Source organism: Oreochromis aureus, linkage group 12, assembly GCF_013358895.1.
Source record: "Oreochromis aureus strain Israel breed Guangdong linkage group 12, ZZ_aureus, whole genome shotgun sequence".
NCBI lineage: Eukaryota > Metazoa > Chordata > Actinopteri > Cichliformes > Cichlidae > Oreochromis > Oreochromis aureus.
The window spans coordinates 20757022-20778808 of NC_052953.1; the positions used below are offsets into that span (position 1 = coordinate 20757022).

The 21787-nt window shown below is 41.0% G+C and overlaps 2 protein-coding genes across 4 annotated transcripts; one reads left to right on the forward strand and one right to left on the reverse strand.

Annotated features, from left to right (window-relative positions):
* The first annotated feature begins 620 nt into the window (after positions 1–620).
* slc8b1 (solute carrier family 8 member B1) lies at positions 621–9248 on the forward strand. 2 transcript variants are annotated; one of them, XM_031755398.2, is made up of 15 exons: positions 621–1009; positions 2232–2384; positions 2918–2970; positions 3378–3435; positions 4148–4253; positions 4340–4507; positions 6082–6195; positions 6311–6388; positions 6526–6656; positions 6754–6895; positions 6991–7112; positions 8187–8340; positions 8437–8517; positions 8609–8673; positions 8775–9248. In XM_031755398.2, the coding sequence occupies exons 1-15, from the start codon at positions 851–853 to the stop codon at positions 8964–8966; spliced, it is 1776 nt and encodes a 591-aa protein (XP_031611258.1). In that variant the 5' UTR covers positions 621–850; the 3' UTR covers positions 8967–9248. The 2 variants fall into 2 exon arrangements, with proteins under 2 accessions (XP_031611258.1, XP_031611259.1); XM_031755399.2 differs by having other exon boundaries at positions 6314–6388.
* A 130-nt stretch (positions 9249–9378) lies between these two features.
* On the reverse strand, positions 9379–21643 carry tpcn1 (two pore segment channel 1). Of its 2 annotated transcripts, none has more exons than XM_031755396.2 (26): positions 21511–21643; positions 18556–18689; positions 17312–17488; positions 16468–16581; positions 15706–15836; positions 15262–15350; positions 15095–15129; positions 14904–14962; positions 14609–14708; positions 14375–14491; positions 14150–14274; positions 14011–14059; positions 13850–13913; positions 13711–13755; positions 13572–13628; positions 12104–12157; positions 11890–11962; positions 11513–11620; positions 11254–11415; positions 11037–11152; positions 10848–10894; positions 10684–10752; positions 10367–10463; positions 10142–10281; positions 9976–10056; positions 9379–9889 (listed from the first exon to the last, which is right to left on the reverse strand). In XM_031755396.2, exons 1-26 carry the CDS (start codon positions 21599–21601, stop codon positions 9746–9748), a joined length of 2478 nt encoding a protein of 825 aa, XP_031611256.1. In that variant the 5' UTR covers positions 21602–21643; the 3' UTR covers positions 9379–9745. The 2 variants fall into 2 exon arrangements, with proteins under 2 accessions (XP_031611256.1, XP_031611255.1); XM_031755395.2 differs by lacking the exon at positions 21511–21643 and adding an exon at positions 18768–20076.
* Positions 21644–21787: the final 144 nt, after the last annotated feature.

The following is a 21787-nucleotide window of genomic DNA, read 5'->3' on the forward strand; positions in this document are numbered from 1 at the left end:
GTGCAATGCCTCACAAAAATAATTAGCATGGTATTTGTTAATAAGCTTAGGTATTTAAAAAATAAAAATGAACCTAAGCACATCTACAGCAGAAAAGGCTTATACAGTCACATTTACATCCTTAGCATCGCACGGGCTATATTTAATAAATATGTACTTTTATTTTTCTTGCTGTAACCACTTTATCTGAATGTATTTTTATCCTCATGAGAACCCAAGGAAAAAAATCTGACCATTGAACTTTTTTTGTGATTTCCTGTCTCTTTGGAGCTAAAAGAGGCCATCCATGAGATACGTCATTAAATACACGCGATATCAGTGGATAGCTCAGGATGTCCTCTGTTTAGTACGTCGGGACTTAGTATGGTGGCTCAAATGAGTCAAAAGATATAGACCATAAACAAATGTCCATTAAAGAGGGCATAAGTGAATAGGCTGGATCTCTGGAGTATATATCTCTAATAAACTAAGCTTTTAAACGCATATATTAACGTATTTCAACAACCTCGTATTTGGCGTTTACCTTTTGCTGTCTGCATTCCAGCACTCGTTCCTTTGCTTCTACTGAGTTTACGAGGAGTCCGTGAACGTGGCACATGTCTGATTGGGAAAGCAGTGGGAGGAGTTTCAGAGTAAGGTGTACAAAATGTACAACGGTATTGAATGTGAGCTCAGACTGTGTGGACGCTTGAAAACAAGTTATTTAAGACCAGTAACAAATACGGCAACCAGGACATGTTTTTGACATAATCTTTAGGCTGCCCGGCCGGGAATGAAAGGAGTAAACCAGCCCACGGATGTCCTGTTAGCTTCCCAGCAGAATGGAACCGGCTCCGGGATAAAGTGAATCATGTTTTGCGGTATTTTCTTGCCACTTTTCGTGGTGCTGTCGTGTGCCTGGCAGGTCACCTCGGGCTCAGAGCTTTTACGGAACCATTCTGGTGTCCCTGTTGGAATGGCTGGACGTTGGTCCTCAGCGGTGATGGCTGAAAACAACAAGAACGATGAGGTCAGTGAAATGTTTTTCTTTGTTTTTGCTTGGAAATGAACGTGTTATCTGTGAGCGCTGTATTTTATTATCAGGTGTTCGTCAGCTGCTTGTTTTCTGGTTCAGGTCAGCAAGTTTTTTTTTTTTGGTTTTTTTTTTTTCTTCATCTGTCACATGATTAGCGAAAGCTAAGGGCGTGAGTCAAGTTTGATCGGCTTGGTTCACATCCGTCAGTAAACTATAGACCCTCAGTGCAAAGCTGAAAAGAGCACTGAATGTGTGTGGCATACAGAAGGACCTCTGCATGTGTGGGTGGGTGGGTGTGTTCTTGCTTGTTTTGCAGTGGATGGAAAAACATACACAAAATTTGATCTGACATCTCATTCTGATTAGGGAATGTAGGTGACTGATTTAAATCAAGTAAATCGAGTCTTCATGCCAAACAATACACACTGCAGTTTACCACTCCTCATCAAGACAGGTTAGCTCAGGTAAAGCATCCCATACTCAGCACTCCCATCGTTCCACTGTTTTTGTGGAAACACGAAATACCCAGCACCATCAGCTGTTACAAGCTGAAATGGTTAAGTCGGGATCTGAATTGAGTGAGCCTCATCCTCTGTTTGCTTTTTAAAAACTGTATTAATTCAACCAATTTTTGACCCCCTTCGCCATTTTATTTGTTACAGTTTAGCAGTTTCGCTCGTCACAAGCAGTTACGCTGAAAAGGTATGCCATATATGTTGCCTTAAGGAAACTTGTATGGCAAGTCTTGTTTTTTACGTTTGCTTTCCAGTAAAGGTGTCTGTTATTGCTTAAGGTTGTAGTGATTGGCGTTGTAATGGACTGAATTTTAACGAAATGTACAAATAATCATCTGAACAATATCAGTTTATCACAATTTATCTCTGTAAAGGTGATGAGTAGAATTGGATTGCATCAAAGTTACACCTCTGTTAGAGGGGTGTGTGTGTGTGTGTGTGTGTGTGTGTGTGTGTGTGTGTGTGTGTGTGTGTGAGAGAGATAAGATAAATTTGTTACTGTGGTCTCTTGGTATGCAGGCCCATTGTAAGCAGTGATCCAAAATGAAAGAGCTTTATGTTACACTCACCTTCATCAGTCATTACGAAAGAGATGCACATGTTGTTGTTCCACTGTTTAAGCCGCAAATGTTTGCATGAAAATGTTGAGCCATTTAGATAAGTGTGTGTGTGTGTGTGTGTGTGTGTGTGTGTGTGCGCAGTGCGACTTGGTGATGAACTACAGCGTTGCAGACCGCTGTGCATTCGTGAAGAAAACACCAGACTGTTCAATGGAAGATGGCTTCATCAATTACCTTGAATTGGCCTTCTGTCTGCTGCCTCCCAACCTCACACCACTCACCATCTTTCTCTGTGTAAGACACTGAGTTATTTCTATATTATTTCTGTAACAATTGGGAAAAAGCTGGAAGAAAGACCAGGTGGCATTATCCTTATAGCATATCGGTCACCTGTTTACCTTGTGAGCTAAACCGGGGTTTTGGTTTTTTTTAATGTGGGTGAGAGGTGTTAGGTGCTTCTGTTTTTGGGCTTGGTTACTGTTTGTGAATCAACATAAAACTCACATGAGGAAGTAAACTTTGCTTCAACAGAACTAGGAAAACTATCCCCTTTTTGTTTTCGCTAAACATGTTTTCATAATGGTGGATATTTTCCAGTTCCCCTGTTTGCAAGATACCCAAAGTCTTAAATAGGATTAACTAAAGTGTTTGGATAAAAACATTGTAAGTGAGAATCTGCAAATGAAACTTAAAAAGAGAAATCTGTGGTCAGGAACAATATGACCAATATAGTCAGTGTCATGTTTGTCAATGTAAAGGCATTCACACTCAATAGTTTTTACCTCACAAACCAAGAACTGGTGTCTTTTTTTTCTGCTTCTCCACAGATTATATGGCTCTTCTTTTTGTTTATTATTCTGGGACTTACTGCCTCTAAGTTGTGAGTGTCGCTGGTGTTATTCAACACACACACACACACACACACACACACACACACACACACACACACACACACACACACACACACACACACACACACACACACACACACACATCCATGGTTTCAGCGAAATGGTCATGCAAATACAAGTCACATGAGTGGAGAGTTTTCACTACTGTTTCACTTTTGTTGCAAGATTGTGAGATTTCCTCAAAGGAAGCACAGTCGCTTCTGTTTTTTTTAAACCTACCCACTTCACTTTACACACTACTGCATAGAAGCTGTTGTGTGTTCAATATAAAGTATCTATTGAGACATTGCTTTTTTGTAAATTGAGGTATTTAAATTATTTTGTTTTCTCAACAAGATTATTGGATTGTATTTATTTTTTCCCCCCCTCTCTCCAGCTTCTGTCCCAACCTGTCTGCCATCTCCTCCAGTCTGCGCCTCACCCACAATGTGGCTGTATCCTTTCTCTCAATCCCCTGAACACTACCCACGGGCTGCAGTTTGAAGTTTTTGTTTGACCTCTTAAACTGTTAAATATTAGAATATACAGTACTGTGTAAAATTATTGATCTACGTTTTTGTTTCTTTGTATTTTATTAGGAAAGTGGGAAGCTATTTATTGAAATGTGTGGAAATACAGGATAGAAGATGAGGGGGAAAAAAATGAGGTTTTGCAATTCTAATACATTTGAAAGTCTATATTTGGTATGACCACCTTTTTTTGTGTGTAGTTTCTTGAAGTAATCTTCAGAAATAGTTCCCCTGGCTTCTTCAAACACATACAAAGCTCTTCGTTGGGGGTTGGCTGCCTTTTATTTAGTTCTCTGTCAGGCTGATCCCACACTGCTCTAATAATAATTTTGAGGCCATGAATAGTTTTCCACACAGTGGAAAACCAATTTTTTTTTTTTTTCTATCAATATCACAAAAAACAGCCATTCCACTGAAAATTGAAAATGAGTATAAAAGCAGCAAATGTTCAAAGAAATACTTTGAAATGTCTTCAAGAAGCCTGGAGAACTATTGCTCAAAACCAGATTACGAGAAAGTCTGGCTCCTTGGAAGCCAAAAAATAAAGAAATGAGGGGAGGCTCAAAACTTTTGCACACTACTGTTTATATTATAGTTTCTGTGAAGAATATTTTCCTTGACTGTTGCCTGTGATCAGGGTGTGACATTTCTGGCTCTTGGTAATGGAGCTCCTGACATCTTCAGTGCCATTGCAGCATTTTCCCACCCGCACACAGCGGGGTTGGCTGTCGGAGCCTTATTTGGTAGGCACAGATTCGCACACGCTCACATCGATATGTAAATAAATGTAAAAATGCCTTGAGATGTGACAGCCTGTTTGCCTTTCCAGGAGCTGGGATATTTGTTACTACAGTAGTTGCTGGCAGCGTGGCGCTGGTCAAGCCTTTTGCTGTAGCTTCTCGTCCATTTCTGCGTGATGTCATCTTCTACATGGTTGCAGTGTTTTGGACCTTCCTCATATTGTACAGAGGAACTATGACGCTGGGAGAAACACTGGGTATACATCGACACACGCACACATGGTCTAGCATTATTTATGCATCCTGTTTGACCTCTCGATTTTTCTTTGTTGGTCCTGTTTTAGAAAGCTTTTCATTGAATTTTGAACAAATATTGTAATTTTAAATCTATTTACATTTGTTCTAATTTGCCTTCAGTGAATCCTGACTAGACTCGACAGCTCATTCATTTTCACTTTTGTTATTCTGCTTCTGACTTTTGTTTGCGTGTCAGTCAGTGGGCTGTTTGAAAGACCAAAAAGAGATTTTTGTTTCTTACGAGAACCACACACACATCTTAGGGTAATTAAACACATGATCATTAGTCATCTGACACATTGCTTTGACTGTAAGAAGCTAGTGGTATTATATGGTGCCAGGTTACAAGGAAGTTATGTTAGGTTTGGGCAAAGGTCCAGGAATGAACTTGCTGCTGCAGTGGAGGCTAAATTCTCTTTTACTGCAGTGCTCACTCCAAGACACAAGTTTCAAAGTTGTCTCAGAGTACAGCTTAAAGAGTCCCCAGCCATACTTTCAAAGAATCGCCTCACACAAAATATGACATTTGAAGTCACTTTGGACATGAAGTGACGATGTTTTCTTCACAGCTGCAAGTATTGAATAGTCTTCACATAGCATTTCATTCATCCCTGCAGGGGGAGAAAATATTAAAACAGTCAATTAGTTATACGTTTGGTGATTTATAGGCAGTAAACTGAAGTATTAACTTGTGTTTTCTTCTTTGAGTAAATCTTTCTGTGATAACTTTTCAGCTCATGCCATGGCAAAGCCTCCGACTGTCCTTCCATCTATTTACACTCCACAAGAATCATTCCTTCCCTTATAGCATTGGTTAAGAGGACACGTGCACATAGTGATCATCTAATAAGTCTGTGGTCAAGGGTGCGGTCCAGTTTCTCATTTTACTGTAATGCTTCCATTTTCACAGCATAAACTGCATGCACATTACTTAGTTTTTTTGATGTACCAGAGAACATTCAAGCCATTTAGCAAAGTCCTTAAAATAAGATTCTCGATACATAAAATGACAATGCAAGAACTTCATGAAATACCAGATTATGTGATGGCTTTAAATATCACTTGTAACCATCATGGGAGGGAGTGATCAGTAACGTGGCGAATGCTTTGACAAGCTGCTGCATTTACTTGTATTCATGCTTTTTTAAATGGCCGTGGTTAGTTTTAACCATGCAGTCGTCATACTCCTGAACTCAAACATGGCATGGTGGTAAATTTGATTAATTTGTCCTGAATACGACTGTGTGTGAACCTTTAGTTGTCATTAGTGGTAAAAACTAATGAGAAGTAAACTTAACACCTTCTTTCTGCTCTTCACAAATTGCAATATCCTGTGAAATGTGATTGATCGTGAGCCAGATCAGATGCTATGTCGATGGTCTGGTTTTTACAGCTTAGGTGTGAAACCTACAGGGCCAAAAAGAAGAGGTTAATTAAAACTAGTCAAGACTTCTGTAATTGGAAAACGTGTGTGTGTGCGCGCGTTTCATCATCCCCACATGTCTTTACTATAAGGTCTTTCGTTTTTTTCTAGGGTACCTTGGCCTCTACGTCCTGTACGTCGTGATTGTTATCATCAGTGCGTTCATTTACAACCGGCAAAAGTATTCTGACAACACGAGTGTCCAGAATGTTACACATGTTCCAGGTTAGATATATAAACACTCGGTCTTACACACAGACAAATAAAAACCACACAGTTCCCAGTGATGTTGTGTTTTTTTTTTTTGTTTGTTTGTTTGTTTGTTTGTTTGTTTTTTAAGCAGACTTTCATTCGTCTGACTCATCAGATGATGACGTTCCCTGTCTGATGGGCAGGAATAATCTCCATCAGGAGTATGGTAGGAATGCAGCAGCCTCCATTTAAAAAAACAAACAAAAGGGGGGGAAAAAAAAAAAAAAAAACCACCCAAAAAAGTAAATTTACTGCAGCACATTCCTGAGTGATCAGATCATAATATACACCTTTGCGTTGCAGAGTCAGAGTATCGACCACTTCTGCCTTACTCTGAGTCTACAAGTCAGATCCTGCTGAGCTCTTTGAATCCAGTCGACAACCGTAAGTGGAGGAGGAAATCATGGAAGTGGAAAGTCCTTAAAGTACTCAAGGTACTGGTTCACAGACTTAAGTGAAATCCAGTCAAAACTTGTCTTTCAATGTAAATTAAAGTAAATTATTCTGTGGTTCTTGGTCTGCACCCATCAGACACCTCTGGAAGTGCTGCTGCTGCTCTGTATCCCTGTGGTCGACCCTGACAAAGAAGACAGAAACTGGAGACGCCCCCTAAACTGCCTCCACCTGATCACTGCTCCTCTGGTGTGTGTGCTCGTCTTCCAGTCTGGAGTGTGTAAGTGCTTAACATTTTACAACAGAAGCAGCTTGAAGTCCTAGTCTTAATCAAAATAAGCATATGATTAAATAATTTTCTTTTTAATCTCTCAGATGGAAATTATATGATCCAAGGGCAGTTTCCCCTCTGGCTGCTGTTTCTCCTGCTGGGACTTTTTGTTTCTGCTATTGTCTTCTGCTCAACCAGCAATGACTGTCCTCCCAGATATCACTCAGTAAGTGTGTGTGTGTGGAGAATAAGGAAGAGGAGGATGATGATGATGACTCCTTTTTGTAATACTGTAGCCAGGTGGGACAGTGGTGCAGTAGTTGGCACTGATTAGTACTTACAAGAGGAGTCTGCTGGGGAATACTGGGTGCTGTTAACGTCAAGGCCATTTGTGGCTCAGGAAGTAGAGCGGGTGGTCTGCTAATCAGAAGACTGATGTAGAAGTATCCTTACTTTCCCCTGATGCAATCATCAGAGTGCAAGTGTGTGACTTGGGTAAAAAGTGCTTTGGTATAGAAAAAGGTGCTTGTATTAATTTAACTTTAACTGTCAAGTCTTTTAAAAATGGCTAAAAGCAAAACTTTGAAATCACTGGCCAAATAAATGTAAAAAGCATTTATCTCTATTCTTTTACTGCACATGTGCAAAATTACTCCACATTCAGGCTTCACTTACTCTTCTGTGTTTTCTGTATCTGTTGTTGCTTCATGCACCGCAAAAAAAACCCCAAGAACAACACAATACAGTACACTCACATGCATCGTTATTACACCTAGTAGATATAGCTGCTACCACACAATACAAACTCATGGACCTCATGAGCCAGTTGCTTTTGCATATTTATCTACAGCTTATGTTTCCTTGTTGAGTACTGATGTGCTTTACTGGGGCAGAGGCAAGTCACCTGCCACGTTTGGCATTATTGAACTCTCCTATTGCTGTTTATTCATTATTCTCTGAGTGCTGTGTCCCTTATGTGTCTAGCTCTTCTGATGCACAGTGATGCTATGAGTTTGAGTGCAGGTATAATGGTTTAGCATGTTGAGTACACTGGTTTAGTTGACATTTGCTAATTAACACAAAACACAAATTAAGTACAGCTGAGGCTGATGGATATCCGGTAATTGCTGTTTTTGTTTTAGCAACACTACCATCAAGCTTCTAAGGTGGCTTAAAATATTTGTATTTCTCATATTGATTCAAGATTAAAGCCACATCACAGGTCTTTTTTAAGTTTTTACATTTATGCTATGATGATACTTGTTTGTAAATTTCTTGTCCTTTTCCCCCCCCCCTCCAGTTCTTTGCTCTTTTGGGGTTTGTGGTGAGTGCAGTGTTGATCAGTGCGGCGGCCTCTGAAGTGGTCAGTCTTCTGCACATGCTCGGGGTTGTGCTGCGTCTGAGCAACACTGTGCTGGGATTGACTCTGTTGGCCTGGGGAAACAGCATTGGAGGTAATGCTTAAAAACCTGATTCAGTATTTTCCTTCAAAAACATATGGTATGTAACTTTTAGTTGTTAAAAAAAATGTTTGTGTCTCTTATTTTCAGACTGCTTTTCTGACATCACCATCGCTCGGCAGGGTTACCCACGGATGGCTATATCTGCCTGCTTTGGAGGCATCATTTTCAGTATCCTTGTTTTTGTGACTCTGTGTAAAACAAAACCTATCATGCATGTATAAAAGAGGCTTTTAGTATCCTTGACTCTTACTTCCTTCAGACATGCTGTTTGGAGTGGGTTTAGGATGTCTGGTGCAAATGCTCCAAACGCATGCTGACGTGCAGGTAATCTCCTCCTCTAAGATGCAGCGTAATCTAACCCAAGCTACACAAGACTGTTTCAGACACTATGAAGATAATAAGCCTTTGTTCTTGTTCCTTCTCAGGTTGAACCAGAAGGTTTGCTGACATGGATTCTTGCAGGATCTCTGGGTTTGTCTTTGGTCCTGTCCTTTGTCATCGTTCCACTGTGCCGCTTCCACTTGGGTCGGGCCTATGGCATCTTTCTCCTCATCTTCTATGTCATCTTCCTTATCATTGCACTTCTGACAGAGTTTGGCAAGATTCGTGTTACGTAGACCTGATGCTGCGGCTGGTCTGAAAAATGACAACTACAATTATTTATGCACTATTTTTTTTACAAGAATCAGCTGTAACCTTTGTTCCACTTGCCTACTACCCACAGAGTTCCTGTGGTTGGATAATGAAATCAAGCGAGCAAAGTCTGCTCAGGGAGGACTGAAACGACTCACACTGTGCCTTTTGTAATTTGAAACACTGAATTGTCTCCATTAATTATTAGTCTAAATGTTAATGACTTGTGCATGCTGCTTTGGGGTAATTAAATGATTTTGGTTTAATTTTTTGGAGTGTATGTGCTTTAATTTTTTTTTTTCCTCTAACTTCTCGCAGTAGATTTTGAGTAAATGGGTAATTTTTACAGCCAGCAGTGTTATAATCCAGCAACATCAATGAACGTCACAGTTTGACAAGTTCTAACGGTTTATTCAAATAAACTCAAATACATTACAGAATAAGAAGTTATATAAAAGTAAAATATTCTAAGTCTGCTGAGACATTAGTTGAGGGAAAATGTCATAATTTGTTCAGTTGAGCTAAAAGGAGTGTTAAGTGTTTATATATTTTGGTCTTTGGAAAACTTAGTGGGTGAGTTAATACTGATCAGAGGAGCCGTTAAACTAAGGCATCAGGTTTAGATGCGTCATGATTTACAATAGGGCACAAGAGGCCAACAGCAGTATATGCACACATAATGTGGGAGTCCAGGCTTCCTGGTTGCTGCAGCTTTTGCCTGCGTTGGAATGACGATGTGCATGTTTCCCTAGCAAACTTTGTATTAATTGATGCTGTGAGGTCCAGTCTGTGAGTTGAGCTGAGGCTCTGGGAAGGGAGACAAGTCAGGCATGGGGCTGTCTGGGTCCCGCTCCAGGCTTTGGTCTGGTTCAGGCAGGGCTTCCCTCGAATATTCTGCATACCACTCCTTAAGAAACCACACAGAAAAGACCAACACGTCATGATAGTCCAAGTCCTGACATGGTATTCAGGATTACATCTTTAGTTTCTTACCTGTATCTCCTCCTCGTACATTTTCATGCTGAGGTCGCTCTTCGTCCTAGACCTGCGACCTAGGTACACTAAAGACGAGTGCTGCACAAAACAAATCGGGAGTGAAAATTAGAGGGACTTAAAGAGCAGAAGAAGATGACTTCTTACTGTTTGCGTGTGTTCTTACCCCACTTTTGTCCATAGTCTGTAAGACTCCCTGCAGAGAGCTGAGGGAAGACGATCCTGGGCACATCTGTTTGTACAGCTCGAGAGCGGCGAGAACGTCATCACGACTCACCTCTACTTCAAACACGATCCCATTCTCATCTACAGCATGTACAAACACATTTAATTTAGATCCTGGCTGACAACTCTTAAACCTGCATACAAGCTCACACACACTCAAACCCACCCTCTGGATTCTCTAGTGGTTCCCGGTTCTTGCGACTGTAGTTCATGCGGAACACAAATGCATCTAAAATGAACGCCACGATGATGGTCATCACCACCTGCACAGTGCACAGAAAAAACATTGTATACATGCGATATGGTTACATTCCCACACACTGATTCTTCAGCAGATTATGCAGAGGACAACATTAGAGTAAGACTACACAGGCTCCTCGGGGCAGGATAGAGACATTGAAAAAGAAAAAAAGGCTTCAATTTGTCTAAGATATGCAAAACCTCTGAGTTTTGTTTTGTTCCTCTGTTCGCATTCCTACTCACCATTGTAACTATATAGAAAGTCATGAAGTACAGACGGCTCCAGTGGCTCGTCATAGACGTCACTCCTTCCTGTGGAAGAGCAAAAAGCAGTCAGACACCCGACGATCCGTGCTCAGGCTGCCAAGTGGCGACAGATTTTGATCCACATATAAACTCTATCTCACCATAGTGATGTACCAGTTGTTGACCACGGTCAGTTCAAACAGAGTCACTGGAGATAAACAAAAAATGAGTAAATGTTTTTAAAATTCTAGAAAACTGGTGCAGCTAGAATAATAAAGCACATAAACACACAACAGATGTCGATAATATACAAATACAGAATTTTGACAAAAAGAAAAAGGGATTATTACCAAAGCTACTGAGGATGTTGTTGAAGTTATTGAGATAATAGTAGCCCTCTTCCAGCACTGTTTTGTTGCCTTGTGTGTTGTTGATCAGTCTGTAGGAATCGGCCACTGTGCTCGTACTGAGAGGAAGAGAAAAAAAGAAGAAGAAATTAATGAAGTAATGAATCGCCAATGGAGAGACCCACTTTTTCCATTTGTGTCTCATGACACCACTACTCACTTGCAGCAGTTGGGGTAAACCACATCTGCAAAGAACTCCATTCCCACAATAGCAAAGGAATAGTAGAAGATGATTAACGTCAACCCCAGACTGGCCATCCTGGGGAAGAGCTCAAACATGGTGTCTAAAACATTACGATACCTCTGCTTTATCTTAAATAACCTGCAAAAGGCAACACACACAGTTTGAATGTAAAATAAATGACTATTGCCATTATGTGCATATATGCTGTCACGTTAAAGGAGATTGGAAATCATACCTTAGCAGCTGAAGCGGTCTGAGAATTACGATAAAGTAGAACGGCTCCTTATCAAAGGCGAGGGCGATCAGGCCCAAGAAGGCAAACACCGTCACAGAGAAGTCAAACCTGGACGGGAGAGCACAGTGAGGATAACCAGCAAAAGCAGAGAAACAGGGTTTCATATCAGCTCAGAGGCATTTCTGTGATTTTCTTTTAAACAGAAGTACACCTACTGAAAAACAACATGTCATATTTAATTATTAAAGATTGCTAAAATTTCCACACTCAAATGGAGTCTGTTGATTTAGACATTGTTTGTGTTTAACAGAGTGCACAGTTTGAGCAGCACAGATTTGTGTTTTCAATTCATTAAAAATAAAATCAGTGTTACTCACAGATTCCACCCAGAGCTGAAATAGGCAACTGGCCCCAAACCTGATATTTTCAATAACACCTCTACACCATAAACTGAAAGTGGGAGGACAGACACAGAGTTAGTGTAAACGACTGTAATCAATCCTTGAAACCTTTTGACATTTTTAATACTATCTGGACTTTCTATGTGGGGGGCGGGGTTTAGGTGGGGAGGGTGCCATGCAGCCTACTTACTGGTCAGAAAAACAATGTAACTCCAGGGAACCAATTTGGACCAGGAAAATCCACCTGCAAGAGGAGAGGAAGGTAAAACACCTGGAGTATTGGAACACATGCCTTAGTACTGTGCAAAAGTCTTGGGGCATTTTTTAATATATTGCCAGGAAATTGAGCGCAGTTATTCACTGGAACATATGCAAACATACGTGTATAAGGCAAAAACCGAGTTTGTGCAATTATAAAGAGCTTGGAATTCAATATTTGGTATGACCACCTTTATTCTTCAGCACAGCCTGAACTCTCATAGACATAGGTCTTCAGGAAAACTGAAGACTACTTCAAGGACATTCAAAGCTCTTCTCTGGATGTTGGCTCCCTTTTAGTTCTGTTCTCCATCTAGATGATCCCACACTGCTTCAATAATGTTGAGGTCCAGGTTCTGGGGAAGCTAATCTACCTAGGTAGATTAAACACATTGGCAATGTGTTTGAGTTCATTCTCATGCTGACAAATTAAGCTGTTGTCAGTTAAGACGTTTTGCAGATTGTACTGCATGGTGAATCCAAATCTGGCAGTACTTTTCTGCATTCACAATCCTGTCAATTTTTAAAACAGCCCCAACACCACTGGCTGGCAAATGGAGCCCTAAACAATGAGAGAGTCTCCACCATGTTTTACAAATGGCTGTAGACGCTCACTGTTGTACTTCTTTTCTGACTTCCTCTCTACATACTGACAATGATTTGACCAAAAATGTCAAATTTGTGTTCTTCAATCTATCAGACACATTTTCCACTGATTCAGTCCAATTCTTGTGTAATTTGGCAAACCTCAGCATTTTCTTCCTGTTTCCCTTCCTCAAAAATGGCTTCTTGACAGCCACCCTTCCACTGAGACCTTTTCTAATGAGGCTTCAGTGAACAGTAGATGGATCAACTGAACGGCCAGATGCATCTCTCGGGGTCCTGCATCAGGTGGTCTTTGCTGAATTTCTTTCCATTTCTTAAGGACATGGCTTTCAGATGTTGTTCATTTGTGCTGTTTTTCATAGATTCAACTATAGAAATGGAAACAAGTTATCCCTTTCTACATCACGTTGCTAGTAATAATATGCCTAAAGATACAATAAAAACAATTATTATTTTTTTGCTTAGTTGTCTTTTATGTGTAGACACAACACTGGTTCATCCCTTGAGTTGGGGGCCTTTTTTTTATCATTGAATGAGTCATAGGTCAGAGTTAAGTGGTTTAGCAAACAACAAAAACATTCCACTGAAAACGGTCAGGGAGGAGGACTGGCCTAAGTAAAAAAGCAGCCAATGTCGAAAGAAAAACTTTTAAAGACCTCCAGAAAGCCTGGAGAACTATTGCTCAAAACCAATTTAAAATGACAAGAAAGTTTGGCTCCTTAAAGGCAAAATATCAAGATATGAGGGGCTCGTGACTTTTGCACAGTACTGCAGATTACGGTTAAAGATCTTACTATTCAGCTGGTACGTCTCCACAAGGATCCAAACACCGTTGATGGCCACCACCACATCTACAGTCACAAAAAAACTTTGATAAGACACTTGATCAGTATCTCTGATAGCAGCTGGGACAAGGTCAATGATTACACTTACACATAGCATACTGAAAGGCCTTTGACTTCACAAGCAAATGGATACCTAATAAAGCAGAAAGGAAAGTATCCACAATAAGGGATCAAGAGCCAATCTTATTTTGCCTGACAACAGAAGAAAAGAGAAAAAGAGAACTTTCCTTTGAAAATGAGGAAGGCTGTGTGTGGAAGATCATCAAACCAGTGTTCTCCACTGCGGCGTGCCTAAACAACACACAGATTGACAGTAAATGTATATTTGAATCAACCAGAGGAGCACAAAAATAGAGCGGCTACACAGCAGAAATGTCAGGCTAATTACCTTCCATTTAAGGCCAGTGACCTCATAGAACTTATAAAAGTCCTGCAGGCTGCAACAGAACACACCACCATTAAATTAGTGACAAAGCAAATCAATGTAAAAGGATTTTCATTCTGAGAAGTGGAAGGGAGACAGTTACCTGAGCATGGGAGCCCCTGATGTGTTAAGAGCTTTGTAGGTGAGGAAGCGGTCTCTTGCAGACATGCGTGGTCTGTAAAAACGCATCAGACCATCGAACTGCTTCAGCGACACACCCATCGGTCTCTGTGTAACACAGAGAAATGTAAGAAAACACCTGACAGTGTTACAGAAAAAGGAAAGACATGTTACAAATAAAACAAAACAAAACAAAACACAGGCATACCTGACGGCTAACTAACAGCTGAAAGGCATGGTCGATAGCAGAGCGTTTGTGAAGCAAGAGAGATTTAAACTTCATTTTCTCAACATCATTAAATGTATCAAACACGACCGCCAGGAGCTGGAGAGGGGGTCACAGACAGCGACGATGAGTAACTGGGAAAACTTCAAGCCATGTGCATTTTCAATAGGACTCAAAGACATCTCAGAAATTGTGAAAAAAACAAGCTTCTTCTACCAGGTTCATGATAAAGTAGAGCTCGATAGAGAGGTATACAATGAAGAAAACACAGGACCAGCTGTTCTTGGAGTATGCTGGCATCATCACATCAGGGAAACTACAAAAGTGAAAGAGAGATGTCATCAGATGCAGACTGAGTCATAAGATGCAAAAAATTAAAAAAAATGTGGAAGCAAATTAAGCAAAAGTGGCAAAAGGATTTATGAGAAGCTCTAAACGTGGTGAGTACTGCTTACATGCCACATGTGTAAAGATAACCAAGCGGCAGTAGTACGTGTATTGCCGTGCTTACTTTGCTGTGGTCAGCAGCACAAACAGGCTGACAAGGCTGTTCTCCAGAGTGTTGAAGTACTGTGGTGAGAGGATAGGGTTCAAGACAGGAAATATGACCAGACAAAACTGGCACAAAGAAGAACCACCCAAATCCCTGAAATGACATAACTCAAACAAACTCTTGTAAGTGAGATGGAGGACTCAACATACCGGATCAGAGGTGTTCGTGGAGAAGAGACAGAAGCCTGGAGGACACAAAGAGCTAATCAAATACAAACATTAACTAAAACAGCTTTCTTCATAAGGCGTTTCCTCTGTTTGATTTAACAAATACAGGACAGAAAATAATCAAAGTGTTTCTTTATATACATTCTTACCAAGAATAGCAAATATAACCATGAAGAAAAGCAGCAGCAGGAGGATGTCAATAAAAGGCGGGAGTGACTGGAAGATCTGACGCAAGTTTCTGATTGGATGAAAGAAACCTCGTCAGTGACAACTGCCTTGTGGGTGGCCACAATAGAAAACAAAAGAACTTCTTAGAAACATTTGTTAGCAAGATAGATGGAGCTGAAATCTCACTGAGTTTGTTTAATTTTGTCTGGCTTTGCAAACCTACAGAGTTGAGTCACTGTTTTCTTTCACATGACAAGACTTTTGCTTGGAGCCTGGGCGGGGATGACTAGTCTCTCTGTTCCCGCTAGTATTTTCCAGTATGCAAGTCAAATTTGTGCTCAATCAAAAATGTAATTTCTACTTTGTGGCAATGACTTGGGCCACACTGAATCTGTGTGTGTGTGAGTGTGTAGGTCATTACTTACCTGCGCACAGCACCACAATATCTACAGTCTACCAGAAATATTGGTCTGAGCGCTCTGGTCACTCGCATGTGAGAGGTTTGTCGGATCAGAACCACTATGGCCTCCACAAACTGTACCAGTAACACACACGTCTGTGCAAAGAGAGAAGACAACATGAGTACAGTGTACGGTAATGAAAGCTGAATCCCCAACTATAACATCAGATCTGCAGACAGCAAAGTTTAATCGCCTTTCTTCAGTCTAATCCCTAATTTAGACGTCTGCTGGGAATCTTTGTATCACCTACATAAGTGGTCGACGTCATTGCTCACATTTATGCTTGTGTGTGTGTGTGGTGGGTTACGTTTTAATTACAGTGTGGTCGTGTCCCGATGTTTTATCCGGGATGCCAACTGATACAAAAAAAATTAAGTGCTGCAAATTGTTTTCCCTCTTGGGTCCCCACTTTTTTTTGTGCTCGTTTTTTTTTTGTGTGTGTGTGTCTTTTCCCCAGAAGCGAACATATTTGTCCCTCTGTTTTGCCATTTATTTGTACATTCCCTCATTTAAAGTCATCTGAGATTGTTAGTAGATACAACTATGGTATGAATTTGAAAAACCTATCTGACTTTCTTCTTGAGTTATGGCATTCATAAGATTTTTTAGAAAACGTGACATCTGATCGTAACTGAGATCCACACAATATGACAGCAACCCGACTGCCACACACACACTCACAATAATGTCCTGCAATTATTAAATTAATTAACATGTAACAGTTACCTTAACCATGGTCCTCTTGTGCCGTATGAAGGTGTGGAAGCCTAACCAGCGGAGTTTCATGCATAGCTCAAATGCCACCATAACCAAAGCCAGCAGCTCCAGTGTGGCATGGACCTGAATGACATCAAATACACAAGTTATAAAGGAAACTAGCCACTCATTAGCCATTTTGTTAGGTACACCTATTAAACTGCACATCAACACAAGTCTTTAATGAGCCAATCACATGACACATCACATGGTGTTTAGGCGTGTCAAGGCAACCTGCTGGTAGAATTCGTGTAAACAACATGAAAGCATGGATCCCTCCTGTCTTGATTTATGATTAATGATGCTAGTGCTGTAATGATGTGGAGATATTTTCTTGGCACATTTTGGGCCCCTTAGTACCAACTGAGCATCCTTAAAACACCACAGTCTACCTGAGTAATGTTGCTAATCATGTGGATGGCTTTATGACCACATTGTGCCCATCTTCTGATGGCTGCTTCTAGCAGGACAACACACCATGTCACAAAACTAATCTCAAACTGAGACAGAGAGTTCACTGTCCTCAAATGGCCTCCACAGTCACCAGATTTCAATCAGAGCCCCTTTGGGATGAACTGGAGATTCTCACCACGGATGTGCAGCCAACAAATCTGCAGCAACTGTGTGATGCTATCATGTCTATGAGCAATATTTCCTGCACCTTGATGAATGTGCAGAATTTGTCCAGTTCTGAAGAGGAAAAGGGGTCCAACCCAGTGTTACCAAGATGTAAATTATAAAGTGGCCTGGGACTGTAAGTTACAGTTGTGTTTTTAGTTTCTATGAGTATGTTAGCGAGTAGAGATTCACTCACATAGACATCCAGGCGCAGTGAGGGTACAGCGGGGGCCTCACACAGTGAGAGCATCAGCAGCAGCAGGCCTGTAAGCAGCTCCATCATGTAGAACAGGTGGTTGTGCGCAAACAGGTACGCTGCAAGCGCCTTTGGGTTTCGAGGGTGAGTGAAGAACTTATCATTGTTCTCTCCTTCCTACACAGAAAATGTACAAGTTACACATTTGTGCATACAAGTTGGCAAAAGTGATGTATGGATGTGAACGTTTCAAATTTTTTAAACAGCTTTAATTCCCCGAACAGAGTGTTTTTTAAATTCAAACTTTTTCCTTCCAAACGACACATAACAGAAAATATTTTTCTGGACTTAATTTCAACTGAGCATAACTCAACATTCAGACCAACAACGTAAAAAGAACTTCTCAAAGGCATAAAAAAGCGAATACAAGTATGCATACTTAGCAAATGCACAGGTATGCTTACTGTTATTTTTAATTTGCAGCTCTTCAAATGATTTAAAACAGCCCAACCAAATCTAGGAGCCAATTTTAGGGATTAAAACATTCAGACATTGATAAGAGACACACAGATAAATATTGGTTGACAGCAGCTTTGTTGTCTGATTTATGAGTGTTTATAAGTTTGTTCTTCGTCATTAATTTTGCATTGGCTGCATATTCAAACATGTTGTGAGAAAGAGAAAGACTTTAAAACAGTAATTTATTTATAATGAAGATTGCTTCTTTCCCTAAAAAGAAAAAAACAAACAGACCAGTCCTGGCCAACTTGGCATTTTACTCATCTGTATCATGTCAGTTCAAAGGTTTTACAAATCAGTAATCTACGTTCTGTTGAATGTGTCGATACCATTATAAAAGTTGGATTTTTGCATAAACGCTGTGTATAAATCAACAAATCTGCAATTGGCCAATAATCAACCAATAAAATCAGTCGGGCACAATTTTTTTACACCAATTGTGGCTTTTTAAAATACAGTTACAAAACCTTATGAGGTTATGTTTTTGTATCAGCAACAAGATGAAAATCCCAACATTGCCTTTGTGTTTTATTTTGCACAGTTTTGCATGTTTATAGATTTATAACAACCTGCAGCTTCTCAGGGTGTAAATATAGCTCACAGGGAGAGGACAAGGTTTAACCATCTAGAAGTAATACAGTGTAGAAGGTATAATAAAACTATAATGTGATCATGTGAATGTGTGCATACACTACTAAATGCAGCAATGCTCTGGTTGTAAATACCTGCAGGTAGATGGCTGCCTCTTGGTAGTTCATCTCCCAGCTTTGTCGCAAAGACACATTTTGGGATCTGTAGTTTTGTGGGCCAGGCGTTGAGATCACAGCGTTGTTAACTATGTCATAACTGCCTCCTCCATCTGGAAGACAAGACTTAATTGTGAGTGTTCTCATACACCCCTTATTTATGTGAGTCACACAAAGGGGTATCCGCCTACCAATGCATTCTAGTTCTAACTGTAAGGAAAAGGATGAAGTCACTACAGGGCTCTCGATATGCGACTGATCTTCACGGAAACCAGCTGCCTGTGTGTGCGAACTCTCCATTTGTCAGTCTGGATTCATCAGCTGTGTGACGGTATTAACATCCCTCACTTCCAAGGACCAAGTGCACATATGTGTCACAGTCACAGTATGCTGGTCTCGTTCCAGCATCAATACACATCTGGAGATACAGATGGCCAGACATTCCACACAGACCTGATGCAAACAACAGAAACCAAGTCATAAGTGGATCCGGATGAAATCCTTATAGATCCGGAAATATCCCGGAGATCAAAAGGACTCTGGAGACCGGACCCCTTTTAAAATAATCACAGATGCTCTTGAGGTTCCGCACTTGTAGTTCTTTGAGAATCAGTTGCTTGTTTTGGAATAAAAGTCACACAGAAGAGTGATATTACATTTTTTTGCCAGATGGAAAAATTACCTCCTCCTGCCTCTGTGGCACAATGTGAACCTTGATCCCAGTGCTGCCAGTCAGTAATAAAGTGTGCTTTCAATCATATCACATTTGCTATTAAGCCTCGTACCCCAAACAGGATGCAGGCACGAGACAGAAAAACCACAGCAGGAACTGATTTTGAAATACCAGACGACAGCGAGTGACTAACTTCGGAAGACACGAAACTCCTATATTAGGACTTAAAACAAATAAACGTAATATCGTATAAATTGAGTCAAGTGACCAAGATAAAATCCAGACAAAGTCAGTATTCAAACTCAAGCCTGGTCCCAGGTTCTTCCTCAAACAAAGCTGTCCCTCCATGCGGCTTTCTGCAGCTGCATACTTTACTCTGGCGCAAGTCTGTTGGGGTACTCTTCCCACACACTGTACATCACATATTTTCTCTTCGGGCACGACTCCTTAGAATCCAACGTGCTGCAGGTCACAGATGTTTTCTATCCACCATGACAGCAGCAGACTGAGCTGAAACGAGAAGCTCAAGTTCCAATCCAGTGGCAGCCTACCCGTTACTCTGACAGACGTACACCCATCGTCTGCTGTGTGCCACTCCGACCACTCATTTGTTTGAGAACAATAATACGTTTGAAGCTCCCAGTCAATAACACAGTGACGTCAGGCTCACATAAACAGATCCAGCAGTCATGTCTACTTGTCCCAGAAAAATAAAGGGTCCGGAACATGGGCAATAAAAACTAAATTCCTCACTTCTATCCAAGCATGTGATTTGTCACTCAAGTGATAAGAGGCAGCTTTATTTCACAGAGTCCAGGTTCATACTCCCTCTATTTCCAGAAGGCTTTGGCAGCAAGCAGGCAACAACAGCACGATTTGTCCCACTTGTACACCACTCCCATATATGACAGAAAAAACACTCTCCTCTTCCTGTTCATGCCAGAGCTAGAGAAAATGATACTCACACACTCACACACACACACACACACACACACGCTACCCATATGCACCGGGGAGGGGCTGAGGGGCACACAGTTCTAAGCTGAGCCAGCAGTTTTTCAGATGGGTCATTTTGTAGCTTATATGTGAGGAAAACAAAGGCAGCAGGATTACTATGTCAAGCAGATGCACAGATACTCATACATGCTCCACCCACACGTGATCCCAGAGCCTGGTGGACAATCTGTTTTCTCCATTCAAACAGCAGAGCCTGGATGTGCAACATATATGCAGCTGACCGCTTCTGACTGCACCAGTGCATTATGGTAAGTTAAAAAACAACATTAACTCCATCTATATACAGCTATAATAAAATAAACAGTTTATGCAAACGCTCCTCTCTGAATACTGTAGTGTACAGTAAAAACAACCATCAGAGTTCAATACTCAGCTGACACTTTATCTGGAGTACCTTTAGAAAAATATTGATTGAACTGTTTTTGTTTAAATACCTGGTGTCAACCATCCAAAGCGACAAACAGCGGCGCAAGAGAGATGAAGAAGAGAGTGCAGACAGGGTGGAGTGGTTGGAGACAAGTGCCAGGGGTGGTTTGTGACAAAGGACAGCAGCAAGAGTGAAATTGAAGGTTTACAAAATGATAGTGAGACCTGCTGCAATGTACAGTTTGGAAATGGTGGCTCTGACAAAAAAAAAATGAAGGCAGAGCTGGAGGTGGCACAGTTTTGGTTAGGAGTCACCAGAATGGACAGGATTAGAGATGAGTATATCAGAGGGACAGATCAGGCAGTGGGCTTAGGAGACAAACTTCAAGGGGCAAGGTACAGTGGAGAGATAGTGGATGTATTTAATAAAGGATGCTGAACATAGAGCTGCCAGGCAGGTGAAAAGGAGGAAGAGCACAGAGAAGATTCAAGGGTGTAGCCAAAAAGAGAGGGTTGGCAGGACAAAGGAGGATGTAGGAATAGGGTGAGATGGAGGGAGATAATCTGCTGTGGTGACCTCTGAATTGAGCAGCCAAAAGAAGAAGAAGCAGACTGAACCTAATAGTGTATTTAAAATGTTGGGGGTGAACGAACCCCCAACACCACAGCCTTCTTAAAGGTGGGGATTATTACACAGGTGTTACACAGGAGTGCATCCGTTTTGGGATCTGTGTATTACCTTTATGTCTACTGCGACAGCATTGCAGTAGAGACACCAAACCACTTCCCACGATCATGTTCCTTTCCTTGGTGTATATGTACGTTGTTTGCATTGCTTGACTACAGAGGTATGTGATGATATCACTGTACAGACTTACTTTCGTCTCCTCTTTCAGGCTCCTCGCTGAGCAGACCACTATTTGCTTCGTCCCAGGTTAAGATGAGAGGCACATCGTCGTCAGTCTCCATGCTAGCTAGCAGATAAACAGACTGCAACCTACTTTGAATTCCACCTTTTTGTCAGACTTAATATAAGCTACCTAACAGCTAAATAAGTGTAAGGTTTTCTCCGGAAACAGCAGTACAACTGCACATCTTGTTGAGGACGGACGACAGGGTTAGATTTTAGCTGACCAACCGAACAGTTTCTATCCT

Bases quoted from the DNA above. Each gene is read 5' to 3' on its own strand.
- tpcn1 (XM_031755395.2), bottom strand. From the start codon at position 18,876: ATGGAGAGTTCGCACACACAGGCAGCTGGTTTCCGTGAAGATCAGTCG. The intron at 15,837-16,467 runs GTAACTGTTACA...CTCTTTGCACAG, and splicing joins ACAAGAGGACCATGGTTAAG to ACGTGTGTGTTACTGGTACA. The intron at 11,416-11,512 runs GTATGATTTCCA...TGCCTTTTGCAG, and splicing joins AGACCGCTTCAGCTGCTAAG to GTTATTTAAGATAAAGCAGA.
- slc8b1 (XM_031755398.2), top strand. From the start codon at position 851: ATGTTTTGCGGTATTTTCTTGCCACTTTTCGTGGTGCTGTCGTGTGCC. The intron at 6,196-6,310 runs GTTAGATATATA...TTGTTTTTTAAG, and splicing joins GAATGTTACACATGTTCCAG to CAGACTTTCATTCGTCTGAC. The intron at 8,341-8,436 runs GTAATGCTTAAA...TCTTATTTTCAG, and splicing joins CTGGGGAAACAGCATTGGAG to ACTGCTTTTCTGACATCACC.